At 49.9% G+C, this 20662-nt stretch overlaps 2 protein-coding genes across 3 annotated transcripts in view; both read left to right on the forward strand.

Annotated features, from left to right (window-relative positions):
• The window catches only part of LOC120905545, a 30133-nt gene extending 14844 nt beyond the window's left edge, over positions 1-15289 (forward strand). Inside the window, exons 18-28 of the mRNA XM_040316431.1 lie at positions 412-527; positions 739-963; positions 2143-2916; positions 3587-3939; positions 5056-5411; positions 5512-5959; positions 6038-6492; positions 7593-7669; positions 9647-9753; positions 9823-10033; positions 10787-15289. Coding sequence (XP_040172365.1) covers positions 412-527; positions 739-963; positions 2143-2916; positions 3587-3939; positions 5056-5411; positions 5512-5959; positions 6038-6492; positions 7593-7669; positions 9647-9753; positions 9823-10033; positions 10787-10978 — 3314 coding nt within the window. The 3' untranslated portion in view covers positions 10979-15289. The remainder of the gene's footprint in view (positions 1-411; positions 528-738; positions 964-2142; positions 2917-3586; positions 3940-5055; positions 5412-5511; positions 5960-6037; positions 6493-7592; positions 7670-9646; positions 9754-9822; positions 10034-10786) is intronic.
• Positions 15290-15679: 390 nt separating this feature from the next.
• LOC120905683 (nuclear transcription factor Y subunit gamma-like) lies at positions 15680-20383 on the forward strand. Of its 2 annotated transcripts, XM_040316688.1 has the most exons (4): positions 15680-16607; positions 16727-17965; positions 18069-18233; positions 19104-20383. In XM_040316688.1, the coding sequence occupies exons 2-4, from the start codon at positions 16988-16990 to the stop codon at positions 19380-19382; spliced, it is 1422 nt and encodes a 473-aa protein (XP_040172622.1). In that variant the 5' UTR covers positions 15680-16607; positions 16727-16987; the 3' UTR covers positions 19383-20383. The 2 variants fall into 2 exon arrangements, with proteins under 2 accessions (XP_040172622.1, XP_040172621.1); XM_040316687.1 differs by having other exon boundaries at positions 15680-17965.
• The last annotated feature ends 279 nt before the right edge of the window (positions 20384-20662 follow it).

A 20662-nucleotide genomic window follows, 5' to 3' on the forward strand; every position in this document is an offset into this window, starting at 1 on the left:
CGGCATTCGGTTTGTTCCCGTTCTTTCCGGTAGCCTTACACACAGGGCACTCGCAACGCCTTCAAGTACCTCTCCCGCCTTACTGCTCTTCGTGTTGCATTCCATTTCCGACTCAGTACGCAACCTAGTAGCCGCATGGTTTGCCCAATTTTCCTTCTCAGTAGTTCGTTCGTTCCATGAGTTTCACTACCCCCCCACACACACACACAGTTTCCCTCTTTCCTATCCTCCTTCACCTCCAACCACACCTCTCCACAAACTCCACTCCCTATAATGCGGATAGCAAAAAAAAACACCTACACTCGTCCTCGGCAAGCGCAAAAGCGGAATACATCTAACCAATCTTTTTCTTCTTCCTTCTCTCCTAAACCCCCCCCCCCCCCGACCACCCCCGCTCTTCCCCACGTCCAGGCACACCATCGCCACGGAAGAAGCGTAACAACTCGACGCCAACGAAGAAGAACGTCAACGAGAAGAAGCAGATACTGCAGCAGCTCGTGTCGCCCGCCCAGAACGCAGCCACTAAAGTCAGTGTACTAAGCGCTTAGCGCGTGCTAGTGCTGCTTTGGCAGAGTGCGAACAGGACACGCGCCTCAATCGTCCGCACTGTCTACTAGCCTACTAATCAACCACTACACTCTCTTTATTTCTCTCTGTCTCTTTTTGTTCTCTTTCTCTCTCTCTCTCTTTCTCTCTCGGGTTTTTTGTCTTTCGATTTTTCGCCTCTCTGCCCTGCAGGTCAGCCTCGGCGAGCTGATCCAGCTGTCCGAGACGCGGCTGAAGGCAAACTACGCCGAATCGGAGGCCGGCCTGAAGGAGACGACCTTCTCCGAGAACTCGCTCTCGGTCACGTCGATGGTGCGCCAAATCTCGGACCCGAAGCTCGAGAAGAAGGTCACGTTCGCCAGGCTGCTCAGCAAGGTGTCCGCGGAGATGAGCTCCGGCTCGGAGGACCTAGCGAATGTGAGTAGCGCTTGCACGCCACCAGCATATACGTATATGCGCTCCACCTTTGCCTACCCCGTTTTCCTTCCCCCTCGTTTAGCCCAACATATATTTGCTAAATATTTGCGGTCCGAACAAAAAAAAAACTAAACCAAAAAACTACGTAGTACGATTGTGTGTGTGTTCCAAGTTGCAAATTTTAGTTCGGTTACGGTTTTGGGTTTAGCTCTTGTGTTGTTTTTACTTTGTTATTCGTTTCCATTCGTGCCTCTGTTCATAACTGGTAATTTCTTTCCTTGGTTTCGTGTTTGGCGTGGTTTTTTGGGAAAGTTTCGGTACCTTCCCTCCCCGTTGCTCGCTTCCCAAAACTCCCCGCTGTGTTTACTCATGTTACTATACTCATCATCCGCTTCAAACGTCCAGCTTTTTGAACGTTTGCTCAATTTAGGCTTGGTTTTCTGTTTCTGTTGTAATGTACAATTACTAACTCTGCTAACTACTGTAACTAGTGCTGTTAATGCTACTATTACCATTCATTCTCTATACTGGCTACTGTGCCGTACCTATAGTAATATCGATTTCTAGGGGGCGGTTAACCCCCACCACCCTTCTTGAGTTTGTTTTTGTCAACTGTCACCGTCACGTCGACACGTTAACATGTACTACCAATTATTACTCACGCAATGTCATCATCTCCCGCGAGGTTGTTGCTTTCGAACGCTGTGCAGTTAATCCCCCCCCCCCTTCTCAAAAGGATGCATCGGTCTGTAGCCCCCTTTCCCCCCCTATCCCCAAAAGGTTGTGAAGACCCCGTCTGCTCCCAACATCCCCAGAGGGTGATCAAGTACTTTGGCTAGTTCTCGTGGTGTTCGCCCCGCGCTGCTACAGTAGCTCCATTTGGGTCGAGTTTAGCTACCAAAACTCTTACTGAAAAGCAATTCCCACTAACCTGCCCCCCCTCCCCTTTGCCCTCCCCTAAAATACTAACTTCCACGCGGACTCGCGGATGACGCACGTGATCAGCAATCATTGAAAACTGTTTATCTCTTCACCGCCCCTGCACCAACCACCACCTTGCCTGTCCTACCCAATGTGGCTTCGTTGCTCTTTTGCTCCAACAAATAAACAAATAAACAAATTAAAAAAAAATACATCACACACCCACCCACACACACACACCCACTTGCACACTTAAAGGGAGCGAAGCATTCTAGTGCCCTAAGTCTTCCAAACGAGGTACCGCCACGCGCAAATTCCGTACCGCCGTCGCCGTGCACAAACGAAATCCGGTCGCCGCACAGTACCTCGTCGAACCAGGGCAGCGATTCGCTCTCCAGCTCCGAGCTGGCGCTGCACGACTTTGGCCTGCGCAGCAGCAGCCGCCGGGCCCGGCCGAAGGTGTCGAGCGCCGACTCGATACTGGCGATGTTCAAGAACTTTGCCGCGTCGAGCAGCGCGCTCAACACGCTGCCGTCGTCGATCGTCATCTCGCCGTCGTCGACGCCGACCGCCTCCAGCCCGCAGGACGACGTGCCGGGCGATGACGATTCGTCCACCTCGTCGAACCACACGCCGGTCAGCTACTCGAGCGGCGGCACGTCTGACTCGCCCGTCTTCTACCGCCAGAGCACGATCGAGGTGCCGGTGCTCGACGCGCTCAGTGCGCACAAGTCGTCGGTGGTGGTGTCGGCGGCGGCGGCGGCGGCGGCGGCCACCGGCAGCGGCAGCAGCGCCAGCAGCTGCAGCTCGTCCGCCGGCTCGGCCCAGCTGCACCCGCCGACGATCCTGCTCGAGATACCGAGCAACGGCATCAACAACAAGTGTCTGTCGCCGATCCGCGAGATGCCGACGCCGATACCGTCGCCCGCGCTGACGCCGATCATGCCGCGGCCGCAGCGGATGCGCACGCCCCAGTCGATCCACGACGAGTCGATGTCGGTGACGTTCAACAGCGGCTACGAGGACTATCACGTAAGTCGATCCACTAGTACATCCACGGTGGCACATGGTTAGTGTGTTGTCACAGTCATCACTTTAGCTGTCCATCTGTCCAATCGGGATGCGGCCGGGCGGACTCACTTCCCATGCCCACTATAGAGCACATGTTTTCCATCCATCTTGTTTCGTTTTGGTGTTTCTGTTTCTTTACTAAACAAACCGTTACCCGAATGTTACAGACACTTTATAAAACCTTATTTTTTAACCCTTTTTGTGTTGTATAATTATAGATTCCGTTCTATGAACCCTAGCATACCTGTGCCCGCCCAACCCCTCCGAACGGGCGGGTTGCTTGGCGCACCGATCATTAACCCGTGCACCCGTGTCCCTTAGGTCCCCCTATAGCCGCCGCCCAACCTCGTTTGCGAACTGCTGTGCTCCTCTTACTCACGTTTCACGTTTCTCTGTCTAACCTATCTAACATCGACCCTGCCTCACTCGTTGCCAACTCCAAATGCGGTCCCAAATCCAGACAAACCTGATCCTCCCGATCACTCCTACACTCTAAGACACTTTACACACACACACAAACTCACACACCGTGTCGCCAATCCGCTGTTCCAACACGATCAAAACAAACACCGACCACCACCACCACCACCATAGCTCTACTAGCATTGATCCTAATCCTCATTGTATTCAGAAGTCCCATCAGCTTTCGATCGAAATACGGCCGCCGCCGCCGGACGAGCCGGAGCGCGGCGACTACTCGTCCTCCTCGCCGCCCGACAGCGACCCGACCGGCGACGGGCCGACCGGTTTGGGCGTGCCGATCATCGCGATCGACATCCATCCGCCGACGCCGGAGCGCAAGAGCCCGGAGCGGCCGCGCGACCTCATCATACCGCAGCTGGTGATACAGCACCCGAGCCCGACCAAGGAGCGGACGGCTGTGGTAGTGATACCGGGGTCGCCGCCGCCCCAGCGCGCCAACCACACGCTCGACGCGACCATACTGGCGGGCGGTGGGACCAGCCGGCAGCAGCACCAGAAGCGGTAAGTTGCGGCATGAAGGCATGGTTCGGTTGCTGCTGATGCTGAAGGTTTGTGATGTGTTAGGAGGTCTTTGAAGGTGCCTGATACTTGACATAGGCAATAGACATATCCTCTAAGGTGCTTTGACGTTCTTCAAGAATTATACCAGATTTATGAATCAGCTTAAGGAATTCAGAATTTGGAAGCTGAATCAGATTTACATAGGGATTACATCAGTGAGAACTGCAGCCTCGATGTTGTTCCATGAAATTTAGATGAATTCCTAAACCGGTGCAAGTTGACAATCCTGTAGGGTTTCAGGATGAGTTCGACGATGCGTTGCGATATTAGTTTCAAAACCGCACGAGGTTCAGGATAAGTTCCTGTGTTGGATCATTTCCAGAACCGATATTGTTTACAGGTCCTAAACCAGGATCAAGGCAGGTTTGGAATTAATGTTAGGGTCAAGGTAGGTTCCTCCTTCAAGTTCTTCCGTAGCAAGGACTGACTATTCTGCTGCGTGGTAATTCATAAGTTCCGAATGCCTGTATAGGTTGGCATGACCAGATAGGTCGTTATGCCAAATAGAAGGAGAAGTAGGATCACTGTCAAGAGCGGCATATATTCTATATAAGTTCTAGAATAGAGATTCGAAATCATTTCCTGGATTATGATGGATTCACGAGCAGTTCTAGTATCGATAGATGTTTGATATCATGTCGAGGGTCAGATTTGGTATGAAGAAATATGGATAGTTGCAGATCAGTATCGGTAAAATCAGTATCAGAACTGATGTAGATTTCAAATCATTTACAGAAGTTACATTTTTAGACTAGTGATCGGTTCTAGGAGCTAGGACTAGGATCAGTTCGATACCAATGTTACGGCCAATGTACAACCAGAATTGTCTCCAGGCTACTGAGTTAGGATCAGCTTCAGATTCGATATGGATTCAGGATCTACTTCAAGATTGATATGGATTAGGCAACTGATTCATTCACAATTGCATCTAAACGTTAAACGACAACCCCGGCATCAGTAACGAACTCTAGAACAAAGTAGGTTTAGAAAATCCACCGCATAATCGACGATCGATTCAACGTCTTCACCATAGCCCTCCTTCTCGCGCCGTTCCAGATTTCTGAAGCAGTGGGAAAAACCAACCTCGCTCGACCTCCCGTTCGATCCGCCGATGATCACGATCACCTGCAACAGCAGTGAGGTCGTGTCGGATGCGGAAGCCCCCTCGCCGGCCCATCCTCTGATGTCCAAAGGTTCCCGTGCAAACGGTGGGCCCGGTGGGCTCGGCCCACCCGGTAGCTCCGGCGGCATGTGCTACCTGAGCCCGTTCTCGATGTGTATCCGCGGCGATCGCGCTCCGTCCGAAAGCAATCTCAGCTCGTCTGGCTACTCCAGTATGGCCAGCCCTGGTCCGAGCCGGTGCGGTTCAAACAATCCCCTCTTTCCGAACGAATCCGACGACCCTGGGTCAGGTAAGGGGCACTAGGGTGCATGCACTTTGACTCCAGATGCAAACTTTAGGTCTCTCTTCCATCGTGATTTGTTGTTGTTGTTGTTTCTCCTCCTATCCAGGCCCGCCCGGTCCCGGCGGCTATTCCGGCTTTCACGCACTGATCAACAATCGACGACAATCATCTAATGTAAGGAAAAAATCAACCGACAGCAGCAACGGTGCGGGTGGTACGCACGGCGGCCACACCGCAGGCTACGGCCACCATCAGCCGTCCTCGTTTCGGCTGCGCTCCGACTCCGAGACGCTGTCGGACGAGCCGCTACTCGAGTCGAACGACGAGGGCATCGGGACGGACCATCTGGACGAGAAGATCGAGGAGGGCGAAATCCGGAGCGCCAAGGAGCTGGAGCTGTACCTCGGCAAGGAGCTGATCCAAACCGGGCAGGACATCCTGAGCCAGGAGAGCCTCTCCATGTCGCAGCTGCAGCTGCCCGCCATCGTGATTCAGTCGGACGCGGGCTACGAGAAGCCGTCGCCCGTTTCCTCCCGCTCGGACAGTCCCCTGAGGTAAGGCCTGGGATCGGGATGCCCGGTGCCAAAGCAAATAATTAAAATCAAACCCGTTCCCTTTCCGTTTCTCATCAGCGAACGCAACGCCAGCATGGAGCGCTTTTCGCCCATGTTCTACGGCAAGAAGGACCAGCAGCTGCCGTTCACCGACTCGGACGGCCTGTACGACTTCCCGTCGTCCGATGGCAAGGGCGGCACGGGCAGCACGGTGGCGACCGCGCACCGCAAATGCGTCGGCCGCAGGAAGGAGCGCCGGGTGGCCCGCACCGACCGGGCGGCGGCACTGCAGTCCCCGTCAAAGGGGACCACCACCACGGTGCTGCTGGAGATACCGGGCAGTAAGGAGTCCGCGGCCGGTGGCCAGCCGCACGGTCATCAGCACAATGCGGCCGGTGGGAAGTTCGTCGGGACGGTGCCCACCACCCGCAAAAGCCCGAAGCGACGGGTCCATCGGCCGCCGCTCGCCAGCAGCTCCTCTTCCACCGAGTCGCTAACGTCCATGCGGGAGTACGCGATCCGATCGTGCAAAGGTATATGGGGTTGATAGAAGAAAAGGGAGCGAGAGAAGTCTGGTGCCGGTTAAGCTTTCATGTTTGGTTTTGGGAAGATTCATCTGTATTGACACTAGTGTTGGGTTTCGAGAATCTTTCGTGGAGATACATTCCTATATTCAGTGATGTCTTCAAAGATTCAAGAATACCTAAAGATTCGCAAATATTCAAAGATTCATGAACCTACAAAAAATCACGAATCTTCAAAAATTCATGAATCACTAAATATTCATTAATCTTTAAGGATTCTGATAAATCTATTAAAATTCATATATCTTCAGGGTTTCACGAATCTTTAAAGATGTATGATTTCCAAAATATTGAATTTATCCAAGCCCACCTAAAACTTGCCTGTTGTGGGTTCAAGCCTTGCATAGACCTTTTCCCCGTAGCAAAACAAACTATCCCGCTGCGTGGTAGTTGCCAAGATGTCTCTAAAGTCTGCATAGGCTGGTATGACCACGTAGGTTGTTACACCAAGAAGAAGAATAATAAAAAGCTTAAACTTTATGATTTTTTAGTGATTAATGAATCCCTTGAGATGCATGAACTCCTAGAGATTCGTTAATCTTTCGAGATATATATATATATATATATATATATATATATATATATATATATATATATATGTATATATATATATATATCTTTTAAGATTCATGAATCTTTTGAGGTTCAAGAATCTTCGAGATTCAAGAATCTTTCCAACCGAGATTCAGACTCATTGAATCATTCCAAATATTCATGAATCTGAATAAGATTCACCCAACACTAATTGATACTAAGACTCAGAAGTCGGGCGATTCATCTAACAGAATCAAGCGATTAGCGAATCTTTGGAATTGGGAATTTTGGAGATTCAACAACCACCAACAAATGTATAAAAATCTATAAACATTTGCAAGATGCAAACGTCAAGGTTCATGAATCTTCCAGTCCCAGATTTAGATTCAATTACGGACTCATCCCAGCAATGAATCATCTCAGAACCAAACACAGTGGAGCAGGCACTCATCTCGAAGATAGCGGCCTACTTACGATTTTTCTTCGCTTCCCCTTGCACGCCCGACCGTCCACAGATCTAACCAGCGTGACGCAACTCTCCGCCGCGAAAGATTCGGCGGAAGGGTGCAATTATGGCGATGCGAAAGGTGAGGTAGGTACAGTGCAGTCGAGCCCTCCAAAGTAAGCGAGAGAGCGCGAAAGACCCCCCAAAAACTATGCAATGTGGCATTAGGTTTCGCTCCACCGGGAAGAGGGTCGGTATTGCGTCCGCACCGCCTAGTTTGCTCGGCCCCTCTAGGACCCCACACTCGCTCGTGTTTTCGGATCCTCGTTACATCTACCACCCCTTTTTTCTCCATGTTAACTTTTACCTAGTGTGTAGTTCCCTGTTCGGCATAGTTCTTGGTTGTTGTGAATCGTCCAATTTGTGTCGAAAATGTTTTGGTTCACTCTCTTACATTAGTCCTCAGCAACGAAACGAAAAAAAAAACCATCCGGGTCACAACATTTACCTGGGGATCCAGTCCCGGCAAGACGTACACACACGCACGGTCTCACTAAGGTCCTCTGTGAATTTTGAGTCCGGCATATATAACAGTGGGTAGAGTAGTCGCGTTAGAGATTCTGGCGTTCGAGCAGCGATTTCACCACCCCTTTCTTCCTCTCCCCCTCCTCCTCCTCCTCCTCCTCCTCCTCCTCCTTCTCTTCCTCCTCCTCCCCTCGCTTCCCGTGAGCAGCGGGCCTCAACTCTTCTTACCACTAAGGGACCCCCGACGCCCTAAACCCTGCAAGCGTCCGCGCGCTGAGCTCTGTGACGTTCGCTCCAACTCAAAGTGTTCTACTAGCTGGGAACTAGGTGTTAGGATAGGGGTTTCCCCTTCGTTATTCCAACCCGCGCAGCAAAACTCACCCGACGACCAGCAACCCGGAAGTGTCCCTCGCGGCTCCTTCCACCAAATAATAATTGCGTAGTTATTGTTAACAGTCAACCCACACCTACACACACATACACACCGTATCCATACTATGAGTTTTAATCTGCATCGCATCATCGCCTCTCTGCCTCACTCTCACACACACACTACTCTCTGTGTCTCGCGTTCATCCAGCAGCCATCATTCATCGTAGCAAATGTCACTCTTAGTACACACCGTTACTGTACAAATCTGGTTACTTTGGTGGATTTCGTTGGTTTTGGGCATCGCACCGGCCCACCTGTTTGCCGATTAATTCTCCCTGTTACTCTAGCGCGTTACTCTCTAGTTAGTTTTGCAGCCGTGTGTTGCCGTATTTGTTTCCTGTTTGTTTTGTTTCGTACTCTCGTTGAACGCTTGCCAACTATTCCGTTTCGTTTTCCTCTGCGTGTATTCCCTTTTTTTTCTTCTTCTTTTTGTTATATTGTGTGTGACCGTGCTGTTCCGTTGCGTTTTGACAGTTTTGCGCGTTTGACAAGTTTTAGTGTACATATTATGTAACCTTCTAGTAACGCAGTTTACACAGTTGTTTCTGTTTAGTTTTGGGGTTTTTGGTTCACTAGGTAGTCACGTAATGTAACTGTTGTTTTTTTTTTTTTTGTTTAAATAATAGTTTAACAATTTATCTAATAAAAACCATTGCCGGCTGCCTACATTGCAGGGGTTGGGGCTGCGAAATCCGTCCGGGGTTTTCGCAGTGATGTGCTTCGATTTGTTCTTTCCGTTTTTTTTTTCATTTCGATCCGTTTGCCTCTGCACATACGAACACATTAGCTATGTGTGTGTGTGAGCGCGTATTTATATAACCATCTGTCCATGTATGTTATGGCCGAGCTGTACTTAATCGTACTTTGCGAATTTTGCGTTCCGTTTTGCGCGTACTCGTAGCGTACAATAGTTACTACAGTGTTTGTCCACTTGTTACGATTTTGTTAGCCTACTAGAACAGAATATCTTACATATGTCACAGCAAACCAAAAAAAAAACAAATACAAGATCCAACTCCAGTAGCGCGCAACGTACACTAGCGCACGTCCGACAGATGTTACGCGGATCAAATTCAGTATTGTTTTGCTTTCCCGCCCCTTCCCTCGCCCACACTATCTGCGTCCCATCGCTTCCGTTCGTGGACCGCACCGTGGCCGATTGCGCAGGAAGCGTCCACCAACCCGATGGTAGCGAAACCACCGGCCCCGGCAGAAGAGATCCGCAAGCCACCGTACAAAATTCGCCGGCTGAAAGCGATCGGCAATCAGATCAGGTGAGCAGCGAAACGTACCTACCTTTTCGGGGAAACGCGCGCTCATCGCCCCCTGTCCCCATGTTGCAGGTTTTTGCGCCGCCTGGAGCGGAGCATCCACCGGAAGGAGCAGCCGGCCCAGCCGTCCGACGAGGACCTGATGAGCGAGGGCGGCGGCATGAAGGATTCGCCCAAGATGTCCTCGCCGCTGATCCGCTTCAAGCAGTCGCAGATCGACGAGGAGGACGAGTCGGAGGAGGACGACAGTAAGAGCAGATACTACTCAAACGCGCTGAGCAAGGTAAGGCGGGGTACCGGTAGGGGGGGAGGGGGGCCTTTGGCGAGATTGTGTGTCCACTGCCGTGTGCTGTAGCGTGATAGCATTGCGCGAACCTTCGCTGCGAGAGCGATCTAGTTGTTTTTTTGTATATACGTGTGTGTTCATGTATCTCAATATTAGCTCGCCAGGTGGGACGGTGGTGCACTTACTGGGGAGTTAAATTAGTGGATCCGATTCTTAAATCATGAGAGCCCCAGCTTCATGCGCGCTAATGAGTGGCACTTCGACAAAACTTAAAAAATCTCAAGATTTAAGATTCGGTTCCTGGATTTCGGATCGGAACTCTTCCGTAGATGCAGTTTTAGTGAGGTTGTACAGTACGAGAAGAGCCAGAATTCTTGCCCAGGGATTTCAATGTCAACCGTTGCCGTATACCTGTGGCTGTGTATATGTGTGTACAGAGGATAGTGTGTCACTCTATAGGTAGATTGCTACTAGCATCGATTACGATTTTTCTTTGAACGGTTTTTGAACGGAACACTTTCTATTCTTCACTAACCAAATCGCGCGACCTCCCCAAACGCAGCATTGACAGGATTGAGAGCTATCTGCGCCTGCACACACACACACACGCACGGAACGGTGGAACCAATCGGCGACCCAAGGGCATCAAGAGCGTGGCATCACGTGGAGCACAAAACACTGTACCTCTTTCTCCCCCCCCCCATCCCACCCTTTCCCTTCTTTTTCTTTTTGCTTCCCGTTTCGTTCCAGCAGCAGCAGCAGCTTCAGCAGCAGCAGCAGCAGCTGCTGCTACCGGCAGAGCCGAACGCCGTCAACTCGAACGCCCGCCAGCACGGCAAGATTTCGCGGCAGCGGCGCGTCCCAAGCCACGACTGTTACGCAGCCAAGCCATGGTCCGAGGCAGAGTGCAAGCTGCTCGGCGGGGACGTCACCAGTGACTGAGGGGTGAAGGGTGGCAGGTGGAAATGGGGAAGAATTAGCTAGGCCGCATCGAAAACGTACACAAACTAAACCCAGCCCCGCTACTAAGTATTTGTAACGTACCGTAACGTACCGTTACGCAATGTAGCGTTTCGTAACGTAACGCACCGTAACGTCGCGTAACAGAGCGGGCGAGTCGGAGTCGAAGACAGTTGAATTTAAATTACTAATAGCAATATAGCGCACGGAAAACACACATACACTCACTCACACAAGTTCTCTTACAAACATACATATAGCAAACGCAAAAGCAAAACCAAACAATAGAAAAACCACAAAGCAGCATAGGAATAAGACGCCACGATGCGTGATAAAGCAGAGCAGAGTGTTACTAAATCCTTGCAATGCGCAATGGAGAGCAAAAAAAGAAGAAAAAAAACAACCCGACACCCACTCACTACTAAAACGCTGCTACGATAAACGATTTTGCAAATGTTTATATGTGTTCAGTTTCCGATCTAAAACATTTTAAACGCATGTTGCATGTAACGCATATGTTGTGAATATGTATTATATAACGTGTAGAACAGATAGAAATGAGAATTAAATATTCAGAAGGAGCAGCGAGCGAGCGAGCGAGCGAGAGAGAAGTAGCTACTTAGAGCAGTAAAACAAAGCGAGTATTTTTTTGCTACTGATAACACTTTCCACACTGGCTTAGTGTTTGTGCCCGACAGCAAGACAGTTTGCACCACCACATAGGCACTTTGAGCGCACGCACACACACATACAAGCACACCCACACACAAACATAATTGCACACATCCTCACACTTAGTAGCGGCTGGCAGTAGATAGCACCGTCATAACCTGCACCTGCACACGCACGCACTGGATAGAGTAGTGTTGAAAATTAGTCAAACCAGCAAGGAAAAGAAGAAAATATTAAAATAGTAATCATAACTACGAATACATCACCGGAACAGAGACTGATTTTCTAACGTAAGTGAAACCAAGCAGCAACCAAAAACAAAACAAAACAAAAGCGGGCATCTAAAAGAGGGTGCTCACAAACACACACACTCACACACACACGCGCGCGCGCACACTGTTTCATTTAGCTTGCGCTCCATTATCACCCATCTTAGGTGGGTGTGTGTGCGTGCGTTTGTACAATATCGATAGAAAGTCACTCGAGCTCGTTGTGTGTGTGCGTGTGTGTGCGTGTGTGTGTGTGTTTGCTACTATTGTCCCCTTGTTCGGTGCACTTAGGTTCGGTCACAGTGGGTGTGAGTGTGTATGTGTGTGTCGTCCATTAGGTGTTGTATTTATTCTCCATCGCTACTTGGATTCTCGATTTAAATGGTGAACTAATGTTAATAGATGTTTGTAGTACGATCAAATTGTAACATTATTACATCGTCACACTCACAACCCACACTCACACACACACACATACACATCGTGTTTTTATGTCGTTTGTTGCGTCACAGTCGTGGTTCAGGCACAGGTTACAAAAGGAATAAGGATAATTCTTCAGTCCCATATTAAGCCATAAAATAGGTGTAGTCACTCACGCACATATGCTCATCTTACGGATCAATGTCGTTTGCTTTCGTACACCGTACCGTGTAACATTGCCACGCGCATACACACACACACACACACACACACACACACTCATTCAACCCTCATTAGTCGTAATGCCACGGGGCAGGGAAGGATACTCTGTTTCAACGTGTTTTACCAAATGCTACTAGTTCAAAATAGAGGGCGCCACCAGCGCCCAGTGTGTCCAGGCAGTTGGTGTTGGTGGCAAGGCGAAAGGCCTTCTTTAAATGTGTACATTTTGTTCCATTTTCGTACCGCAGCAGCTCGTGCATGTTGTGTAGGACTTATCTGACTAAACACACTTACACTCACACAAAACATCCCTACAAACATTTGCCCGCTGGTGTGCATAGGTTTTGTTTGTTTGTTCGAAAGGAAGAACCAAAAAAAAAGACGAAGCAAAGATGCAACAAAATCAATACAAATAATGTTAGCTTTAAGTCTACATTGGTGGGGGAGGGGAAGGGAAGAGAGAAGGAACTCAGCATACGGGTTGCAAGCGAACTACAAATCCCAATTCAAGATTTGCCTTCCACAAACAACAACCACACTACTCAACAACTACGTCACGTACACCAAACACTCACACAAGCTCGCGCGCGCGCGTACATACTACTTACACTTACGCTGGTATTTGTGTGTAAGGTTTGCGTTGGAAGGAAAACAACAAAAACCAAAACAAAAACAAGGAAAACAAACCAAAACTGACGACTACGTCCTAAGCTTTCGAGTACTTATAAGTAGCATTTAAACGAAACAAAAACAAAACAAAACAAAAAAAACTCTATTGTTCCGTTAACTGTTGATTGTTTTGATGCGATTTTGATGCGTAACGCCTACTACAAATTTACGAAAACTATTGCGGAAGCGTGCAGGAAGCAACCGGCAAACGGAAGTGGCAAATGGAAACAAACATCACTACTACCGTGCGCTCTACACGTCTTACAGAGATTTAAAACTAGGACCAAACAAACGAAACACATGATGTATAATCATAACCCTTACTTAAACAAACCGAAACAAAAGAACTAACAAAAAAAAAGCCCAAACGTACGAACGAAACATAAAACAAGAGAGAAAAAAACAAAAAAAAAGATGCCTTCTGTGATAAGATTTAAAGTCCGCGGGAGGGGGAAAAAAGGGGCTGGGCGATGTAGAAAGCAAATGTGAGGGAGAGGGGAGGGGAGGTAGAGGTGTTGAAAACAACAACAAAGAGTAACAAAAAGAAAAACAAAACAAAAACACAGTGCAATATAAACAAAACCCCAAAATCCGTTTATTTCGGTTTTTTTTCGAATTTTCGTAACGGTTTTCGCATCCGCGTGGCGCGGACGAAAATATCGTAAAAGCACACCAACACGTCACATGCACACACACACACAGACACACACAGACACACACCCACAAAGCTCATCTGTGGGCACCCTAGCTGGCGGCAGCCATTCGCAGCACCGAAGAGCCCAAGGAGTCGCCAAGCCGCCCTCGCCCTCGCCTGCTGGCTGGCCCCATTTCCCCCTGTCCTGTGTTTTTTGCTACTCTTCGGGCAAATATTCGAGTATAATGCAACATTTCCGGTTGTGGCACGTGGCACGATTTGAATGGAAGATGTATGTATGTGTTGTGTGTCGTGGGCGGCCCGACGCCGCACACCCCCGCCCAACCCCGGGCGGCGAAGGGCCGGCAGGACAGGTAGATAGCACCATTTTTTTTGCACGTAAACATACAAACAAAACAATGCAAAGAAAGAAGCAGAAGAAGAAGAAGAAGAAGAAGAAAACACAAGTAATAATGAAAACGTCTCTAACTGTTCATTTTTTCCAAAACTAATAGCAATAATACAAAAGCAACATTACCAACTAGTGAAGAATCAGGTCGATGGGTGCGATAAAGAGAGAGAGAGAGAGAGAGAGGGAGATAGAAAGAAAGAGAGAGGGAGAGAGAGAGAGAGGGGGGGGTGGGAGAGAGCGAAACGGTATCGAACAAACTCCTACGATACTTACAAATTACTTTACAAGCAATGTATTTCATAAAGCTGGTATTCGGTGTTTTAACGGTTAATTGCAACAAAAAAAATCACTATAGGTTAAGCGATGCAACTACAAAGGATAATGGAAGGGTAAAGCATGAAAAGGCAAAAGGGATGAAAAGAGCAACAAAACGAGAGGAAAGGAATGATAAAAAGGAAGGAGAGGAAAAAGGAAAAACAATAACGGAACAATAGAGAGAAAAAGTAAAGTGAAAGAAGAACATGAAAAAAAAACACTCATTAACAGCAGTAAAAGGGAGCAGCAGAGCAACAGGCAGAAAAGGAAAGAGAAGAGGAAGAGAGAGAGAGAGAGAGAGAGAGAGAGATATACATAAATTGTTATATAACGAGGAGAAGAAAAAAAACTAATTACAATTCCACCGCAAAACTTATTACGTTTAAGGCTAATTGTTTACTATTTAAAGATTACCAATATGTGCACTTTTCTAAGTAAGTTTGTGGGCAACGCAAGAAAGAGGGAGAGAGAGAGATATAGAGAGAGAGAGATAGAGAAAGAGAGAAGAGCAACAACACTCTAAATGAAGAAAAAAGACACGAAGCGAATCTGAACGACCCATGGGCTGGCAAGCAGAGCAAAAACAAAAAAAAAAACAACCTAAAGCTGTTAATTACTGACCATGTATATGTTCTTAGACATCTATCGATAATAAAAACTAAAACCCTACAAAAAAATAACAACCCAAAACATCCCCACCCGACATCAAACAATCTCCACCGCTAAAACGGCAACTATTGGTTGATGTTCGTGTTGGATTTTGCTTGTTGTTTTGTTTTGTTTTGTTTTTTTTTTTCTTCTGTCACTCTCGATGATGACAGTGATCCTTTTGCACAGGCAAGCAGTGCAGGAGCGGAAAAAGCGGAAAGAAAAGCCTCACCACAAGCTGAAGAAGCTGACGAAACAAGCGCGCTCGATTGGCGCTGAAAAGAGAGAGAGAGAGAGAGAGAGAGAGAGAGAGAGAGAGAGAGAGGGAGACACGGTACAGTGCGTGCGGCCCGCTCGCTCCACAAACAAACGGCGCGTGCGTGCGTGCGTGTGTGTGCGAGCGCTTGCCGAGCTGTCACTGAAACGGCGGTGCCGCGCGTTTACACCCGCCGGTCGAACGCTTGCACCGTTGTTTACCGTACCGCGAGCGGCAATAAAAACCATCCGCCGGCCACTGTTGCGACCCGTTTCGGGGTGAACAAGGGTGCGGCAACGACTGACGAACGATCCCGCAGGACGGGGCCACCCCGCACGCACACGATCCCGCGGTACCGTACCGCCGGGTCAGCACCCGGACGCGGCATAGCAAACGGCCGCACCGCCAATGTGACGACGCTCTGTGTGTAGCGAACCAGCCAGCGAAGCGCCAGGCAGTGGCGACAGCCGAACAGCAGCAGCCTGGTTGGTCGACATCGTGCCCGATTGGTGGCCAATAGGAGAGCGAATCATTGCGCGCATCGGTTTCTATTGGTACTGCCTGCCCACCGTGCGATACGAACGAACACCTTCCGCAGGGGTTGGAGGGGTGAGGGCAAGAGGGAAAGAAAACCCAGCGACCAAAGGGCACGGCGAGCGGCGTGTGTGCAAGCGGTGCGAAGAGCTGTGTTGTGGTTTGTGTTTTTTTTGCGTTGGTGCGTGCTGCTTTTCTTCGTGTGTGTGTGTGATTGTGTGCGCGTCCACTGGCCGCTGGTTGTTTCCGGGTGAGCAGGGGGACGGGGCGGCGGTGCGCCCGCAGTAGTGCCCGAGCGACAACAGTGAACAACATAATGGCAAATGTAAACAAGAAGCGCCCAGCCGGGAATGCTCGGGCAGCAGGGTGAGAGTGGCACGGGCACCCGACTCGTCGTGAGAGTACCTTCTTCCCATCCTCCCTTCTGCCAGGAGCCTGGCCAGAGTGGGGAGCAGGGGTGGTGAGATTGGTGGGAGACGCAATCAACTTGTGAGCCAGGACACTTACTTCCGGGGTGGTTTTTTTTCCCGCGAGCCACAATCAAGCCAGTGGCTAAAAAGGTAGCTCCGTTTCTGCCTGTACACAAACACAATCAAACACAAACAAACACAAACACACACGGTCAGTGATATATTAATTGTTTCTTGTTCGCGTAATTCGGGCCCGCCAACAATAATAGCCAGCGACGTTCGGGCGTCCAGCGTGCACGAGTGATCCCCTTCCCCCTCCACCCCCTTCCACCCGCTCTCGCGGGTCAGGAAACGGTTGTGCGGGTGGGGTTGTAGCAGGGTGATGAGGTGTGCTGCACCATGCTCGGCGCACGATAGCAGCATTACCACCCAGCCGCAACAACACGCAGAAGAGGAAGAAGAAGAAGAAGGGGAGGAAGAGGAGGACGATCGTCCTTGCCACCACGCACCCACCGCATCAACCGGTGACCATGGAGACGCCAAAGAAATCGGTGGCCGCTGCGGCCTCGTCGTCGTCCACTGCAGCGCCACCGGGCAGCAGATCGGGCACGTCGACGAGCAGCAGCAGCAATAGCAACACGGCAACCACCACCACCACCGCCACGACAACGACCATCAACAGCGCGCTGGCGGCCACAGCGGCGGCACCGTGCGGCAAGGAGGCCCCGACCGAGGCCCAGCGCAACATCCAGCGGTTCTGGCCGGGCGTGATGCGCGAGGTCCAGCAGATCGAGTACGTCGAGTCGGGCAACCAGCTGCTGCCGCTCGCCCGCATCAAGAAGATCATGAAGCTGGACGAGGAGGTGAAGATGATCTCGTCCGACGCGCCACTACTCTTCGCCAAAGCGATCGAAATCTTCATCCAGGAGCTGACGCTCCGGGCCTGGCTGCACACCGAGCACAACAAGCGGCGGACGCTGCAGCGGAGCGACATCGCGATGGCGATCACCAAGTACGATCAGTTCGACTTTCTGATCGACATCGTGCCGCGGGACGAGATCAAGGGCAGCTGGAAGGTGTTTGACGGTCCGGGGCAGGATGAGTGTGCAGCTGGTAGTGCCGGCGGCTCGGCTAGCACCGGGGGCGGTGAAGCGGTGGCTTCCGCGTCCACCGCGGCCACGAGCGAGGGAGCGCCGGGCGGTACGAACGGGACGGCGGACGACATGCAGTACATCATGCAGCTGGCCCAGCAGCACCGGCTGGTACTCCCCGGCACGGACAAGGGCTCCAGCACCGCCACCACCAACACCACCAGCACCACCGCCGCCACCACCTCCTCCCTGACGAACGGGGCGACGACCGTGCTGGACCTCGCGACGGTAATGACCGGCACGCAGCAGCTGCATCAGCTATCGACGGTGGCGGCGGCAACCAAGCCGGCGAAAGGGGTCGTCGCGGGGACGGAGCAGGAGACGGCGGGCGCCACGCTACTGCCCTCACCAGCCCAGGTAGGTGCTCTCCTGCTTGATCGTGGTGGAGGTGTCCCGCACTTACAAGCTTCCCTTTTATCTCTATCTCTCTCTCTCTCTCTCTCTCTCTGTCTCCTTCCAGCCCACGATACAGACTGCGACCGGACAGAGCCTCATCCTGGCGAACGGGGGCACTGGGGCGCCGGGTGGCATTGCGAACGGTAGCGGCCAGCTCGTGCCCGCCAGCCAATCGGTCCAGCTGCTGCAGCACGTCATGACGCCGACGGGCGAAATCACGCAGATACCGGTACCGCGGCGTTCGATCGCACACCGGCAGCACCAGCCAGCGCTGCAAAATGTCATGCACATCACGCGAAGTTTTCCAACCAACGAAAACAATGAACAAATCCAGCTGGAAGCTCATTGGCTGATACTCAATGAAAGTGCGCCATGACATGCCGGAACACTTCGTAGCGAGTGCTTGAGTTAAACGCGATACTCTGACTGACAAGCTGAGCTTAATGCCGGCGCAAGCATAATCATGACATTTTTTTTACTGGCTGTGAGCAGTGCTGCCATATGTGATTGTTACACCCGCCAACACTCATGACTGTCACGAAGCTCAAATCAGCTCACGTACATAGCTGTAATGATCAGAGATGAGACTTAAACATTTTAACACCCAACTCTTGGTCACTCACTTGGTCATGACATTTTCTGTCGGTGATCATCACGACACAAAAACAAAGTGACTGACCAAGAGCTGGTTGCACAAAATGTCACCAACCATGTCATGGTCACAACAGCTGTTTGAGTCTCACCTCTGATCATCAGAGTTCGTGACGCTGGCATGATTTTGTTTCAGTCGGGATTTGTCATGACTATGTCAGTGACATTTTGCATAAATGATCACAGTAAAAAAAAGTCATGACATAGTGACTGACCAAGCGATGGTCACAAAAATGTCACAAAGCATGCATTGGTCACACCAATCGTTTTGAGTATCTCCTCTGATTATCACCATTGAGTACGTGATGCTTACACGGATTTTGTTTCAGTCAGATTTTGTTATGACACTGACAGTGACATTTTGCTGCATTGGCACCAGCTGCCACAAGCCCTTTTTCACAAAACCATTCTTAACACTCTCTCTCTCTCTCTCTCTCTGTATTTGTAGATTTCGATACCACAGAACCAGCTGAACTTTCTGCGCACGGCCGGTCCCAGCGGAGCACCGAACAGTGGCCAGCCGTTCTTCATCCAGACGGCACCAATGCAGAGCGGGCCCACGATCATACACACCGGCCCGACCAGCGTCTTTCTCAGCGCCAATCAGCTTCAGCAACTGCAACAGCAGCAACAGCAACAGCAGCAACAGCAACAGCAAAACAATCACAATCAACCACAGCAGCAGCAGCAGCAGCTGCAAAGCAACCATCAACACCAAAGGGATTAAACGCTTTGACCGTGTACGGCGATTGTAGATTGTAGATAAAGCGCGTACCGCAAGCGTTAACTGTAGTGATGGGTAAGATTGGCACTCCGATAGTTTCGGAATCGGACTTTCGGAAAAGGATGGGACTCCGATAGTTTCGGAATCGATTCCGGAAGATAGGTGAACTGTGAAGCGTCCCGAACACCGTTAGTAGTACTTTAAGTTTGTGAATCCCCCTTTTAGAGAGGACGACAGAGAAGGAAAGAGAGAGAGAGAGAGAGAGAGAGAGAGAGAGAGAGAGAGAGAGAGAGAGAGAGGGAGTAGCATAAGTACAATTGTGCAGAGAACGGCTCAGCTGAGGGGTTGTTTTGTAGAAAAGTTTATCCCCTTTTTGGTTTCAGTTGAGCTGATATTAACTTGATTGCGACATTAAATTGTTCCACACACACACAGACATACACTCCCAGCAGTAGGGAAAGTAATGCATTTGTTGCCTATGTACGACCTTTCACCGTACGCTGGGGCAGGATTGTATTTTAGATGTCCCTTTGAGGCCCTGGTGCTGGCCAGTAGCTAGTAGTATACTGTCATTCCGTCGTCTCAGACACACACACAATTTTGTGACCCGGTCTGACGTCCTGCAAAAACTTAAAACAAAAACAAAAAAACGAAAATAGTGTACAGCACAGTGTAATCCCGTTGTGCAGAATCGTGATATTGCATGGGTTACAGGGAAAACACATCTAATAAACCACACACACACAGTGTATTGTGACTGTGTGTGTGTGGTTTTGTTTTCTATCTCAAAGCTAGGACAAAGTAAAAGAGTTACACAAACACTGAAGAACAAATCATTGTAAGGAAATTAGGTATGCACTCTAGACAAGTCCCAGGCGTCCTTGAATTTTGGAACTCTATTTTCTATCATTTTTTTTTTAAATTTCTTTGTTTGTGCACCTTTAAACCCATTACGAATGCATTGAAATAGAAGTTTAGGCCCCAGACGTTGGCCACCAGACGAACCAGGTTTCAGCCTTTATCCCTCCCGCAAGAACCCCTTTTTTCCGTGGCGATCTCTCTTTCGCCCGAGCGTCGTGTTCATGTTTGTGCGAACTTTTTTGTTTGACGTGTAAGCGTATGTTGGTATTATTTATATAGCAAAAATGGCGCAAGAAAGCTGCGCTACCATGCGGAAGCGGAGCGCGTAACGGTAGTGTTAGTTTTAAGCTTTTTTTAAAAAAAATATTCAACATACTACTACTGCTGCTGCAACTGTAAATATGGCCGTGGTGAAGATATAT

Source organism: Anopheles arabiensis, chromosome X, assembly GCF_016920715.1.
Source record: "Anopheles arabiensis isolate DONGOLA chromosome X, AaraD3, whole genome shotgun sequence".
Classification (NCBI taxonomy): domain Eukaryota; kingdom Metazoa; phylum Arthropoda; class Insecta; order Diptera; family Culicidae; genus Anopheles; species Anopheles arabiensis.

Bases quoted from the DNA above. Each gene is read 5' to 3' on its own strand.
- LOC120905683 (XM_040316687.1), top strand. From the start codon at position 16,988: ATGGAGACGCCAAAGAAATCGGTGGCCGCTGCGGCCTCGTCGTCGTCC. The intron at 17,966-18,068 runs GTAGGTGCTCTC...GTCTCCTTCCAG, and splicing joins TACTGCCCTCACCAGCCCAG to CCCACGATACAGACTGCGAC. The intron at 18,234-19,103 runs GTACCGCGGCGT...CTGTATTTGTAG, and splicing joins GCGAAATCACGCAGATACCG to ATTTCGATACCACAGAACCA.